This window comes from Leptodactylus fuscus, chromosome 3 (assembly GCF_031893055.1).
Source record: "Leptodactylus fuscus isolate aLepFus1 chromosome 3, aLepFus1.hap2, whole genome shotgun sequence".
Taxonomy (NCBI): Eukaryota; Metazoa; Chordata; class Amphibia; order Anura; family Leptodactylidae; genus Leptodactylus; species Leptodactylus fuscus.
Genome location: NC_134267.1, coordinates 211,213,966 through 211,229,190, shown reverse-complemented (window position 1 = coordinate 211,229,190; position 15,225 = coordinate 211,213,966). Strand labels below are relative to the sequence as shown.

Here is a 15,225-nt window from a genome sequence, read left to right as displayed (position 1 = left end):
GGTGGTCTGAAACCTAGGCATCAAGCAGTATAACACTAAAGAGACATAATGAGCTGTATCTGGCAAATAGAGCACAATAAAGAATTTATTATTAAACTTGCAGCTGGTGGACCCCTACTAATCAGGAAAAACGGGGAACTTTTGTCCCGTGTTCTGAACCTGGCAGAGGTCAAGCAGCACACGCAACACTCCATTTCAATCTGAGTGCAGGAGAAAGCCAAAGTATGGCAATATGGTAATATAGCAGTGTGCATGTTGCCCAACAAAGTTCCCCTGTTCTCCTGATCAGAGGGGTCTGAGCGGTCGGACCCCTGCAAATCTGCAAGTTTTCCCCTAGCCTATAAAAAAGGGACAACTTGCTCTGATGGTAAAAACCCATATACGATCTTGGAGAATAAAAGTGGCAACCAGATTGGTCACCAGGGGGTAACTACTCTACTTCTGCTGTACTTTGGGTAACTCTCCCCTAAAGTCTGTATATTCTGCCCCTTGAAGAGAATGGACATGGCCACAATGGAGAAGCTGCGATATAAACACGGATTCCAGGTAGGCAGTATAGAGATTTATTGGATTGGTCAGGTTATTTATTAGCAAATCACACAGAGCTAAACGATTAGTTCCATAAAAAAGTAACGTTAATTACAGTATGTAGAAAAACAAAATGGATTCCTATGAGTCATTAACCATTTAGCTGCAGGTGAGTCTACAGTGCATTGCCCTGCAATGTATTTCGGTTCCTCTGTAACAAGGAGAGGACCTGGGAGTAGAGAGAGCTTTTATAAACCACTGGTCATATAAAGCTAGGATGGTACAAAAGGTACAGAGTACAAGAAGAAGAAGACGACTGCAGAAATCTCTAGTGTTTAACAGGAATATCTACATCCGATTGGCAACATATTTCCTTAGAAGGAAGAATAAATATACATTAGATGGGAGAGTCCCAGCATAAGTCAGTGCATAGGAGTGTTAGCAGGTAGACGCTGGTCACAGGGCTCTGGTGTGGCGGTATCTGTGGCTCTGATTCTGCTGGGCTGGGCACAGATACGCTGCAGTACTGGATGGCTTATTCAGCAAAGAAGTGCACAAAAGACACAGGAAAGGCTCCTCTCCGGGACGGCTCGCCTTCTATATGGCCAATCTGTCACATAGGTAGCAAGAGTTGAATCGTTAGTTCATAACATAGTATAGAGCAGTTTCTTAACCATTTCAAGAAAAGTACCCTTTAGGGTGGGTTCACACCTGCACCCGGTCTCCGCTTTGCAGATTTCCGTCTTCTGCTCGAGAAACTGGACAGGAGACAGAAACCGGCAGTCACTTTTCAAACCCATTCACTTGAATGGATTTGCATAGTGTCCGCCCATGAGCGTCTTCTGGTCTACACGGCGAAACAGGTATTTTTTTTTTTTTTTTTTTAACCAGACACAAAATCGGACATGCAGGACTTTGTGTCTGGTTAAAAAAAAAAAAAAAAAAAAACGGTTTCGCCGCAAAGATCAGAAGACGCTCACGGGCGGACACTGACTGCTGGGTTTACGTCTCTTGTCTCTCTTGTTTCTCGGGCAGAAGACAGAAACCCACGAAGCAGAGACCGGGCGCAGGTGTGAACCCGCCCTTAGTGAGAAAAAAAACCCCCAACAGAATACCCCCAAAGTAGTGACCGGTACTTTTTTAAAAATGTAGATTGTGAGCCCAAGATAGGGATCACAATGTACATTTTTTTCCTATCAGTATGTCTTTGTAGAACGGGAGGAAACCCACACAAACATGGGGAGAACATATAAACTCCTTGCAGGTGTTGTTCTTGGTGGGATTCGAACCCAGGACTCTAGCGCTGCAAGGCTGCAGTGCTAACCACTGAGCCACCGTGTTGCCCCTGTTATAAATTACTTATATCAATTATGGCCCCCATATCTTCTATATAACATAACTTCGATATTACTCACTGCTCTGCTCCCCACTTCCACCCTATTCTGGGGTCCGCTGTGATGTCAGCACTCGGCGCCCAGAGCAAAGAGGTGGGTGAGTGAATGCAGTGAGTACAGATGGAAGTGCTATTTGCGCTTCTAAAGTATGGAGTCCTGCATGCAGTGCAGCATGTAATATAGACCAGTGTTTTTTGGCATCGCAGGTTGAGAACCATTTAGGATATAGATCACATTATATATCTTACGCTGGTGGTGTTGGTCCAATGACTAGGTACAAATTGTGTCACTATTGCAAGAGTTGATAATATATTGGTTCCCCAAACTTGCAATGGCATTGACTTAGATGGTTTCAAGTCAAATGTGTACTTACCCACCACTCATGGTCCTCCTCACCATCCACCACAATGATCTCTCCCTCTGTAAACGTCAGTTCATCCGGGTTGTCAGCTGAACAGTTGTATATTGCCTTCACCCTCTTCGGTTTCACCTTCGCCTGTAGATATAGAAGACATAAAATGATATACAGTACAGAAAACCCAAGTAGTAACCAAAGGAATGGCTTTCTGAAAAATCATACTGGGTCAGCTACATAAGCATGAGTGACTCCAAGGAAATGTTATTGAGTCCTGGATGATTATATAGGGTACATTCACACACAAACTGGGAAAGGGATATGAGGTGGCTTTTTGACTCAGAATTCTGCCCTGCGGTTCCCAGAGATTTGGCTTTCCATACGGCTTTGCTTGTGCATTAGTCTCAAGCCTAATGGGGCAAAACAGCCCAAGTTTTGGGAAGATCTGTAAGAAGACCAGGAAGGACCCTTTTTTTTCCAGAATTCTTAAAGGGATTGTGTGGTTTGGACACAGACTTTGCAGCAATGATCTATTCTAAACATGTGAAATACACACGTTTACTAAAGCAGACGTGTCCGGAGAGAGGACAGATCCTCATTACATTGTGTATTAGGGGTAATGATGAATTTTATGGTATTCCTGATGAGAAAATGTCTGTTCTTATCATCAATATATACAAAAACCCACTCTCATATCTACAGTTACTTGCCAGCTGAGATTTGCGAGGCATTGGCGCAGGTGGTTGTACAGGCACTGTGGTACCAGGCTTAGGCCCAGGCTGAGAAGGGGCATCAGACAATGGATCACCAACTGTAGAGGAGACATAAATAGGTAATTATGTGATTTATTTGTGGAAGTGTAGTTATTATTAGTATATTCTATCAGGGGTGGAAGTCTAGGGGGTGCAGAAAGTACGGTTGCACCCGGGCCCAGGAGCCCAGAAAGTGACTGTTCCTTATATGAGGAGATCAGTACTATAAACTATACATTATAATTGGGGCCCTGAAGATTTAGGATATATATAATTTATCATACAATCCTCATCTCCTAACTGTAAGGGCTCGTTCTCATTGAGCCGTGGCGTCCGCCTCGCGGCAGCACCCTCTAGTCTAGGCCCATTCATTTTGGGCCTACTTCGGAGCACAAAGCTGTGACTGACAGCTTTTGACGCGGCTTCCCGCATCAAAATCAGGACCAAAATAGGCTATTCCGCGCACGTGTGAACTAAGCCTAAGTGTAGGCTACCAGAGAGCCAACAGGGCAGACTAGCTGGCCTGAGGCTGCCGGTAAGTAACATGCTTTCCTTAAAGATGGTGAGCAGTTTGGGCCATCCATAAGTCCTCAGGAGCTAAATGCCCCTAGTGGCAACCCAAACCCATCACAATATAATACACCATTTGTCAAGATCGCCATATCACAATCCAAATCATTGTTGTACTGTATGATATTGTGTGGTTGTGTTAAAGGAGTTGTGCTGTTATGGACACATTCCCTATATACAGGAAGGAGATGAGTGTCTGATCACTGGGGGCCCAACCATCTGGACTCTCAGTGATCAGGAGACCAAAAGTCCCCCTAAAGCCTCCTTGTGAATAAAGTGTTTGTGTGAGCAGTGCTCCATTTACTGTCAGGGGGCTTCTGACTGACAGCTCCATAGCAGTGAATGGAGCATTGGTCACACGCGTGCACTGGCACTTCACTCACAAGGAGGCTTTGGATGGACTTTTGGTTCATTTCATTGTTCAGGGGCTCAGCAGTTGGGCTCCAGAAATCAGACACTTATTCCCTAATTTCTGGATAGAGAATAACTGTCCTTAAAGGGGTTGTGCTGTTAAAAGTTGTTGTTAGAAAATCCCTACATTGTAACTGGTTTCATGAGAAAATGGAGTCCTGACTAGAGATGAGCGAGAACTGCTCGGATCAGCCGATCCGAACAGCACGCTCGCATAGAAATGAATGGATGTAGTTGGCACACGGGGGGTTAAGCAGCCGGCCGCTGTCAAAGCGGAAGTACCAGGTACATCCATATATTTCTATGGAGCGTGCTATTCGGATCGGCTGATTCGAACAGTACTCGCTCATCTCTAGTCCTAACCAAATATATAGTAGTTATTGTATCATTATTCAGATAAAAGAAAGTGTCAAAGGATTTATACCAAGAGTAGTGTCATATCTGCAGAGACAAGTATAGGGAACTCACCAGGATTCGGTAATGATGATGTGGCTGCAGGCTGGATCTTACCCCCGGGCACAGGCTTCTCGCCCCTGATAAAAAAAATTATCACAAACAGAATTTAAAGAATGCAAAACTGGATGTAAAAGAAAGCCAGCCTGGTGATCTGGATAGTCTTCCAGGTAATCCATAATAACTTTATATCACTAACATACCCTATAACCATGATGGCGAACTGTACTGTGTGGGGACGACTGTGGAGCTGATTGTACTGTGTGGGGGCCACTGTGGAGCTGATTGTACTGTGTGGGGGCCACTGTGAAGCTGATTGTAGTGTGGGGGCCACTGTGGAGCTGATTGTACTGTGTGGGGGCCACTGTGAAGTTGATTGTACTGTGTGGGGACTACTGTGGAGCTGCGGTCGATGGTTTGCCTGCTCGGTGTTTCGGCAGCTCTTAAGCTGTCCTTCTACTGAACTTGTTCCTCACGCCGTGCCTGTGATTGTTCCGGCATCTCAGCAGCTCGCTGGGAAGCCATATAATAAGCGTGTTGTTGGCTTTGATAATCCACCTGCTCTGGCATTTTGGCAGCTGTCAAGCTGGCCTGCCGCTAAACTCGTTCATTGTGCTGTGCCCGTGATTGTTCTGGCATCTCAGCAGCTCGCTGGGATGCCATATAATGAGCGTGTTGTGGGCGCCGATGATCCCCGTCAGCTCCACTTGAGGAGAACTCGGTGACTTCTGGCTCTTTCATAGCTGGCGTTGTCTTAGAATTGTGCAACAAATTAGATTTTGGGACCTGGGACCTGAGATAAGTTGCTGCAAGTGCAGTGTAATATAGTATATGAACATAAATTCATAACAGTCGGGTAGCCATGTCATTTACCGGGATGAAATGTAGCCTGTGTGTTAATCGAGGTTACAAACTATCTATGTGCCAAATGTCATTCAAATCCGTTCAGCCGTTTTTGTGCGATTGACTAACAACCAACCAAACTTTCACATTTATAATATTAGTATGAAGGATATTGCCAAATTAAAAGGAGTGTGTCACCATAACCCAGCATATCACCCAGACCCAATGAGAACAGGGGTCTTGAACTCCCTGAACGGAACAGTACTGCCCAAATTGGTTGGTAAATGCAATTTCTTCCGTGCCGCCATATTATTTCCAAATAATACCTGGGATGCTCCAAATTTAAAAAAGGGATTACAAAAAATATCCAGAATCTTTTTGGCTAGTCCTTATACTCACCCTGGAAGCAGCTTCTTCTGCTGTAGCCTGTTGGGAGGCTGTGGTGGGACCGGAGGTGGGACTGGTTTGTTCTGAGGTACTGGAGGCGGATGGGTCGGTTTGGAGTGCTGGCTCAAGGCTTCTATAACACTGGGTGTTTTTGCCACGGGAGGTGGAGGGGGGTCTGGAATGAGAGCAAACCAATTTATAGATTATATAACGTATCTCAAACCATACAGTGAAGGGAGCGCCCTGGAGGTGCGGACAAGGCGGACATTAATAGGACGATCAACATAGATCTTTAACCAGGCTGTGCACATGTGAAGAATGAGGGAAGCATGCCATACAAGATCAAGGCCACAGTGAACATACTTGGATGAAGACTGTTTTAGGAGGGCGGCGACGGCCTATTGAACGTCATAGGATAAACTCCTTTGGTGCGCCGTATTATTGCCCCACCTTCTAGAGATTGGGAAGAGACTGAGGCTAATGGAGTCGGCTGCCATATTACCAAATGGTTTTCTGTTTTCAGAAGCTGAATGGGCATGCAACATGCAGCACTGGGCAACTCTAGAAAACAGATGAGGACAGCCATCTCCTTGAAGAAGGTAGAAGAGGAGACCATACGGACATAGTAGTGTGTCTTGCAGCTGCACATATTGCATTGCAAGCCATAAGAAAATCATGACAACCATTCACACAGTGCAAACCGTGACCGGATTATGACAACCACAGTGCTGTAAAGCCAAGGATCACAGAAGGATCTGTTGGAAGGAGTGAAGCTCACACAGTTAGATAGAGGAATACATACAATGCAGTGGGTGAAACGCTGACAACGTGGATCTTACACATTGTTATATAGCAAGCAATGCATTTGGCAAGGTGCTGGTGAGTGGTTGACAGGAGGTCACGTACTTGTGGCGGTAGAGGTGACACGCATTGGTGGCACAGGGGGATGAATAGCTGGCGGGTCAGATGACGACCTCTGTCTGCTGCCACTCTCATGTCCTAGTGGATGAGATTTCCACGCTGGGGTATTTGAAGGGGTGTTGTGTATACTACCGCCAAATATGGTCGACTGTACTAGAGGGGACAAAAATCAAGAGGATGGAGGAAATATTTCCATATATCACACACTAACACATCAGGCATCCAATGGTCTTATTCCACAGTATACCGACACTATATGTGTACCTTTATCTCTACAGGAATTTATGGCGTCGCTATATGGTCTGCAGCCATTGTAATACTTATAATAAACTCCTAGTTCTCAAATGTAAGGCTGCTCTAGTCACATTCAAAGCTGCAGTAAAATCTCTTCTGGATGCACTTAATGCATCGACTATATAGACAATGAACCAGCAGGGGGCAATAGTGCTTAGATTTATACATTGGATTATTTGACTAGTGGTTTTCTGAATGGTGACATTGTCTGACTCTAATAGAGAAGAAGCCATTATTTACAGATATAAAGTAGGAGACAGATGGGAAGATACTGACTTTATTTAATAAAGACTGATCCCAATGGCTGATCCCTATAATTTACAACTAAAAGTTCACCAGAAGCAATAAATAGCGAACAAAAATTCCCACAGGAAACCAATGTTATAATTCAGTAATAACCTTGTATATGCTCCAGTGCACTGCTGCAATTGTTATTGTCTGTACATAACGTGAACGGGATTAAAAGAGGGAATTGTACTTGCAGCCGCCGGGGTTTTCTTGGTGCTGGACCTGGTGGTTCTGACTTCGGGTGACGTTATTGGAACCCGCCCCGTCTCCTCTCCCATATACACAGGTAGATTACCTGTCCTATGGAGGTTGGATGATGATCTAACTAGGAGTGAAGCAGGGAGGAGGTGGAATGGTCCCAGGACGCTGGTTCTTGTGTAACCCAGGTCCGGCATAAAGAAAACCCCAGAACATGCAAGTATAACTATACTGCTGAGATAACAACTTTGAGATAATTTACTATATGGTGTATACATGGTTTTTCAGACTTCTCTACAATGTATTATAGTTTACACAGTGTCTGCCATTGAGGAAAACATGGGTCGGGTATGCTGGATTTAATATGCATGATCCCTTTGTGACCATCACAAACTACTACAGAGATATCTGCATCTGGCAGCCACTTCTCCCTATGGCAATAAACATGCACACTCAGTCAACCCATGTGTACAGGTTTATGGTTGAGTCAGGAGAGAGAGGTGTGTAACAAGCATTTTATGTGTACGGCCATTCTAAGTGACCAGAGCCGTATACACTCACGATAGATCATTAAAAAAAAAGGAGACCAAAAAAAAAAAAAAGTTTGCTTTGTTGCTCCATATAAGGGACACTATCACTATGACGGTTACATGGGATATAATGGGTTACGTACACAATGTTTGAGACTTGTCCTGTCTTGATAGCACAGGGAAATCCTAAACATCTCAATACTACAGTGTATGAGACCGAAGTATGAACCCCACACCCAGAAATAGTAACTGAGCGGTTAAATAATGTACATGATGGAAATATAGTAGGACGAGGACCCAACCAGACAGCTCCGATGATATTCATAGACGACACCGTTGTGAAAAATCAGTCCCGAGTAGCCCACTAAGGACCACCCACATCTCTGTGCCATTTTGCAAGTATATTACACTCATTCTACTGCTAATATATCAGCCACAACACCTGGATCCTGATCACACCAACTAGCTCTGGCCCTGGTGGCACAATCGTTACCCAAATAATACATGTCCCAAACCTAACCCCATTGGCCTAAAATGGAAACTTCTTGGCCAATTAACCATTGACAATAAAAATGACTACTTTTTGTACTATGAAAGGAGCCATAGTTGAAAGTGAAGGGTCTGGCAGCACCAAGTCCTACCGTCAACTTCTTTAACGTGGTTGTCCGGGCTTAAATTTTCTATGGACTAGCGTCATGATCAGTTCAGCCCCCAGATCGTTCAGCTGTATGGAGCCACTTCTGGTGCCCATCCGATACACAATACAGGGATGGAAGCAGAAAGGTCTGTCTGCTGTGTAATAGCCAGGTGCTCTCACTGACTTCAATAGGAGCTGAGGTGTAGTGACATACAGCTGATCGGGTGGGGAGCTGGGCGTCAGCCCTCTACTGATCAGGTATTTATGGTCTATCCTGAAGATAGGCAGTTACAAAATAAAGCCCTTTATAAGCGTTAAAAGGGTTGTCTCTGTCCCTGTCTAGCATCCATCTTGTGGGATTCAGCTTCAGTACATCACTGCAGCCTGGAGAAGGTAGTGATCCCACTCTCCAAGACCACCACAGAAGTCAAACATTTGGTGCGATATGTCAAGATAAACATCTGACCCGTGACAATAAAAATTATTTCCTTTCTTGATAAGTCCTACATATAACATTGAGCTACTTAGTAGAAGATATATTTCTTTTGGGGAGAGTGTACCATTGATTCCAGGTCACAAAAGAGTTAATCCTTGTAGATACTGTGACGTAACGGGTCACACAAAGCTTATGTTGTGTACAGACTATGCCGTATTTAGGAACACACAATAAATCCATTGCTTTGTTACCTTTCGCGATGTTCCTTGGAGGTAAAGGAGGGGCAGGAGCAGTGCCGGCCGTGCTCCCAGGGGAGGTGTTGTTATTCAGGACTGCACCGTAGGTTTCGTTCTGGATGATATTTGGCAGGAAGCTTCTCTGCTTGTCCTTGGCAATGTTTGCCGCGTCTCTGGCCAGTGAGGCAACACTAGACTGTACAGAGTTTGGTCCAATCTGGTAAAAACTGACGGGTCTTTCCTCCCGGCGGTTCGGACTTGGCTGCTACAAGATCACAGAATTTTACAAAAAAAGAAAAAGTTAAGGAACATTAAAGTAAAATCTGGAGTGGCAATACTATAGAAAGTACAGTTAAGAGACTAAATGGAAATCTGCTCTGACAACACAACGGATCTCAACTGTAGTCTGTTTTCAATAGCAACCATTCTGATTTGATCTTTTAGGGACAGTGGCAATTTTCTATCAAATTACAATTGCTACCATACAGTACACTGGTGTATGTACTTACACTGAATATGGAAGGGTTTAGGACCCGATACAAACCTGGATCTTATCATCCACGTCGTCGTCGCTTTCATCCAAGTCCACATGATGCAGCCTCCATTCATATTCCACATGGACATGAGAATTGAACCGTCCAGATAAAGCCTGAATCAACTGAGAGACCACAATACATTGTAGAGGACAAAGGGGAATATATTTAGGATGTCATTTATACATGGCTAGATGATGCTTAAAAAGACTAAAATTTAGGACACCCCCTTCTTAATACAGATGTGGATGGGAAAGGCTGTACAGACTCGAGCCACTACTCCAAATATCACATTCCACTTCCCTTGGGCTAAATCTGCCCCAATATTCGGTCATAAGTACACGTAGTAAGAGCTCAGAACCCTTTAGCTTCACTACCAAGTTTCTGTTACTGAAATCACGACAAAATTCTAATGGTCTAAAGACCAATGACATAGCAGTGCTAAAGAAGTATACAGAGACCTTCCCTTATGGAAAACAAGGGAGATCATAGACTTCATTAATATGATCCTTGTACATGTATCTATAACAGGCCAAAAGATCATAGTGACTGAATTCCAGTTTGCTAGCACAAGATGGTCATAGGCCTACCATATTATAGATCACAATAGAAGACTATGGAGAGGAGAGGAGTGGCAGGAGCTCAGTGAGAAAGGAGAGAGACAGCCGCATAGAATAGACTGCAAGCAGCTAAATCTGTACATTTCTCTCTGGACCTAAGTGTGTTATTCACATCACTACAGGTCAGCACTTCTTTATAATGTCCTATGGTGCACATTCACCTATACTCTGTGTGTTACCCTGCTTAAAAGGAAAAGTAGGGTGACGTCACATACACATGCTGCCTGATGTAGGTTTCCTCTAGCTATAGGGAAAGTGATGCCAGGGAAAGTGATCTGTTCTGGCATCAGTTTACCTCTGGCTTTTCTGTACCACACTGGAGGGATGATGTACATCTGTGAATGGACTCTAACATGGCCATAAATGTAATACAAATCTGCCAGAGAAGGGGGTCGACTACTTATGATCAGTTTGCAAAGTGGGAGCCCAAGCAGGCAATGGCGTCTAGCACTAACACCACATAGAAACAGAGGTTTCCACCTTTGAAGGAGGTCAGAAAACACCAGGGACAGACAGACATTTTACAGCCTCCAGAACTAAGAGCAGCCATACTAGTGGCGGGCATCATGATATTTTTTCATATATACATATTAAATATCCATCTCTAAATATGTACACACACACACATATATATATATATACATACATATATATATATATATATATATATATATATATATATATATATATATATATATATACACACATATACATATATATACACACACGTTGAGGAGAAGCACACTTGACACTATAGACGATGTACAGAACATACCAGGTCCTCGCACTGTGTGTGTTTTAGCCTCTTCGCTATGTCCAGAGGAGTCTCTCCGGCTTCATTGGCTGCAATCCAAAACAGAAAAACAATGAACTGCATTATGGAGACACTTCCTTCTCGCTGTTATCAGCCTAAGCATGCTGGATTTACTAGCAGATATCTAGTATCTAGAGATAATGTAAATCATAGCCATGTAATAAGCAGACATAAGTGGGGTCGCAGGCACTCAATGAGGGAATCATTGGTTATAAACAATGCGGAAATTGTGGGCAGCCAGAAACCTAGCCCTGACCCCCAGCCACATAAGCACTCTGCAGAGAATTATTTCAGGAGGGCCGGTCACTTCTCCTGACGGGTCTGGTGTAGAATTTATTATTGATTAACAATTCTGAAGCATATGCTATTGCAATTCCGTATTGTGGTTTTCCTCAGTTATTCCTCCTGAAAATGTGTAAATACATTGACAAGTGGGCGTTACCATTCCAACCAGTGATGCTAGTTACGTTTTAATCCATGATAGATAATAAAATACCAGCACACGCCATCTGTGAGGTATAGTGTGAATGCACCTACCTATCTCTATGGAGGCCTTCCCTCTCAGCAGTAGTTTAAGGCACTCGGCGTTGTCGGTCAGGCAGCAGTAGTGCAGTGCGGTGCTGCCTTTCACAGTCTGTCTGTCCAAGTTACCACTGCAGACAAAGCACACAGATCCGTCATAAGCCAGGGATGGTGGTAGGATCATGGAAATACACATCACTACTAAAGTCATGAAAGGGGTAGAGGAAGGATATTCTATTCCCTAATATTACTAGAAAGACAACATGTCACCAGTAGAAGGCGCTGTAGGTTCAGGTATCTTTCAGACGTCCTATTACTACTTTCCTATATATAAGGAGTTATAATAAACCCTTTGAAGGGCATTACCACCAAAAGTTAAGTAGTTTTCCAAGCTAAAAGTATTGCTTAACTATCGCAAGGACAGGTCATCAATATAAGATCAGTAGGAGTCCTTCCCCATCATCTTTTTTGGGCAGAGAATGGAGCAGGAAGCAGACAGCTCTGTTCTCTGTGTAGTGGCCAAATCAGTTTACTGCAGCTTAGCTTCCATTCACTAGAATGGCTAAAGTAACTTAGTCTGATCACTACACAGAGGACAGAGCTGTCTGCTTCCTGCACCATTCTCTGTGTCTTCTTCTGGACTATTATTGTGTTACAACCTGAATCCACCAGAATGATTCAACATTGATCACAATTCATTTGCACTACTTTCCCACATTACTTACAGGACCATTTTTTGAGCCCCCTTATAGTCACAATGGTTGGTATTACAATTACCTATTTTGCACCAGGAAGTCAACTATGTGCAGTGAGGTGCGGTCGACTGATCTGACAGCTAGATGTAGGGCAGTTTCCCCATGTTCCTATAAAAGAAAATCAGGAAGAATTCATATTTAGGCACAGCAGGTAAACCTGTTTTCTAAGCAAATATCTGCAGCGTTATGTAACACGTATGTACTAGGTCACTGTCACACGCACATATGGTGAGCTTGTATAAGTGCTGTGACTCGTGTGAGGAGCATGCACTGGATCACTCCGCCGCAGCCGTCCTACACAAACAAAAACTTCTCAAGGATTTCCAAAAAACACAAATAATGATTTCATTCACTTTTTTTTTTTTTAAAGCTTCTATTTTATCTTGAGTCCAACTTAAAGGGGACTCGATTTTTTTTTTCAACATTGTGCAATAATCTACCAGACAAATTTACATTTTCTTATTACTGTAATGTTGACATAAGACTTTTTCCTGTATTTGTGTATAGGAAGAGACCTGTCAATCACCCTTACCCCAGCAGGGGGAACTGCTAGGAAGCCGACTAGTGGACACTTTTTATATATGGTGCGTGCAATGACTCCAAGAGTCCCATGGCAAGTCTCTTTCATGTGAGGCATCTCAGTCTTTCTGCACTGAATAATCCCAATTCCTCCTCTATTCTCTTACCAGGAGAACACTAGACCATCACATGGCTCTGTGTAATAAGGGAACCTATTGCTATTTCATGCTGCACATAGACAGGGCAGAATGAACCTGCTGATAGACTCCCTCTATACTGGGACACATTTATTATTAAGACTGTGTATTGTACATCAGTCCTAATAAGCCACTTGAATGGAGCAGGGACCAGGATATATGAAGAGGCTGCAGTCAGAGGCAGGGGCGTAACTACCATAGAGGCAGCGGAGGCGGCTGCCACAGGGCCCGGGCCATTAGGGGGCCCAGTGACAGCCGCTACTGCTACGTTTTTTTTTGGGTTTTTTAATAGGCCGTTACGGGCCCTATTTACTTGCCGATCCTGGCTGGGCCGGGATCAGTAAGTGACACAGCGGGGGCCACTAATGGACATAATACTGTGTGCAGGGCTTACTAAAGGACATAATAGAGTGCGGAGGAGGGGGTCGGTCGAGGTGTTCGGCGTCGGTTGGGGGGGGCCCATGTCAAAAATTCGCCACGGGGCCCCACCATTCCTAGTTACGCCACTGGTCAGAGGTCCCAGTTCCGGAATGGAATTCTACAGTAGTGAGGAACTAGTGTAAGATTTCCATTCTAACTTATGCCAGGAAACTGGAGAGAGTTGTAATAAATTAGCTGGGCCATGGTAAACCTGTACAAACTTGCACCTCATTATCATCCCTCCACACCAGATTTCTGCCGCAGAGGGAATGAAGAATTCCCCCCATTGTGTTTATAGTGTATGTTCAGGAAATAGGACAGCAATATATATATATATATATATATATATATATATATATATATATATATATATATATACACACACACACAAATGGACCATACAAGTCCGAGTATATGCTATACAGTTCCATGCAACATTTGTGGATTCAAATTATAAAATAATATATACTGTATTTGATGTGTTCGTATTGGAAAATGTAATTTACACCCCAAATACAGTTGCAAGGCATTCCAGCCAGGCATATGGAAAAGCAGTGCCCATATAACAACATAAACATCAAAAGGCCACACTATGCGGAAACGCATTGTTTTTGTGTAGCAGAATTTGGTACTTTTTTTTGAGCCAAAATCAGGTGTGGCTACAAAGGGATTGGAAAATACAAAAGGAAACTCTTAGACATAAATCCACTCCTGACTTTGGCTAAAAAAAATAAAGCAGCAAAATCTGCAACAACAACAACAACAACAAAAAAATTGCTGCTTTTCAGCAACATGGGGCCTTAGCCTTAAAGGAGTGTTCGGGCTAAAAAGAAGTAGTCATCAAGATCAGATCAGTAGCGCCCACACGATCAGCAGCTGATACAGAGAATGGAACTTGAAGCAGAGAGCTCTGTTTTTGAGTCGTTATCAGTTTAGGTTATTACAGATCAGTTTCCATTCACTTGAATGGCATCTAAGCTACAGTGACTCAGTTCAGCCACTACACAGAAAACAGAGCTGTCCCCTTCCTGCTCCATTCTAAGTGTATCAGCTGCTGATCGGTGAGGGTGCCGGATGTTGGACTCCCACCGATCGGGTACAGATGCCCTATTCTTCAAACAGGTAAAGGTTGTGCATGGCCAAATATAAACCAAACACCCAAGTGCTACAAAGAGAACTGAGCCATTGCAATGTCACTTTATTAAAAGGCCAACAACCAAATATGAAAACCATATAAACCCTGAGAAAGCTGCACTCACGTGTCCGTTTGCTAATGGAATGGTTTCTGTAAGGTCTATTCCATCTGCGTGCAGTTGTACCAGTGCATATATGTCCCTGGTCTTGACAGCATCACATAAGCTGTGCATCTTAGATGCATTATCCACATATTTCTTTCTTGAATACCTTTTTTCAATGTACTTTGCAGTGATGTAATCTTTCCTAGCATTCCTGTAACGACAGAGGAAAAGTTCAATATATCTGTAAGAGAGTCTACACACAATTCACCAAAACTGAACAGCACGTAACAGGTAGGTGGTGGAGATTGTTACGTAACCACGGCGGACTGGGGGTCCTACAAATGGCGGATATTGCCTGCCAGGTCTCCTTAGTG

General features: G+C 43.6%; 1 protein-coding gene across 2 annotated transcripts in view; it reads right to left on the bottom strand.

Moving 5' to 3' along the window:
• Window positions 1–553: 553 nt before the first annotated feature.
• ASAP2 (ArfGAP with SH3 domain, ankyrin repeat and PH domain 2) overlaps window positions 554–15,225 on the bottom strand; it is a 127,071-nt gene continuing 112,399 nt past the window's right edge. Inside the window, exons 17-28 of one of the 2 annotated variants that reach the window (XM_075269132.1) lie at window positions 14,873–15,062; window positions 12,500–12,585; window positions 11,738–11,853; window positions 11,162–11,229; window positions 9,778–9,891; window positions 9,249–9,498; window positions 6,600–6,767; window positions 5,706–5,868; window positions 4,479–4,543; window positions 2,988–3,088; window positions 2,296–2,418; window positions 554–1,138 (exon numbers count right to left, since the gene is read on the bottom strand). In XM_075269132.1, coding sequence (XP_075125233.1) covers window positions 1,064–1,138; window positions 2,296–2,418; window positions 2,988–3,088; window positions 4,479–4,543; window positions 5,706–5,868; window positions 6,600–6,767; window positions 9,249–9,498; window positions 9,778–9,891; window positions 11,162–11,229; window positions 11,738–11,853; window positions 12,500–12,585; window positions 14,873–15,062 — 1,519 coding nt within the window. In that variant the 3' untranslated portion in view covers window positions 554–1,063. The remainder of the gene's footprint in view (window positions 1,139–2,295; window positions 2,419–2,987; window positions 3,089–4,478; window positions 4,544–5,705; window positions 5,869–6,599; window positions 6,768–9,248; window positions 9,499–9,777; window positions 9,892–11,161; window positions 11,230–11,737; window positions 11,854–12,499; window positions 12,586–14,872; window positions 15,063–15,225) is intronic. The other variant, XM_075269133.1, reaches the window with a different exon arrangement.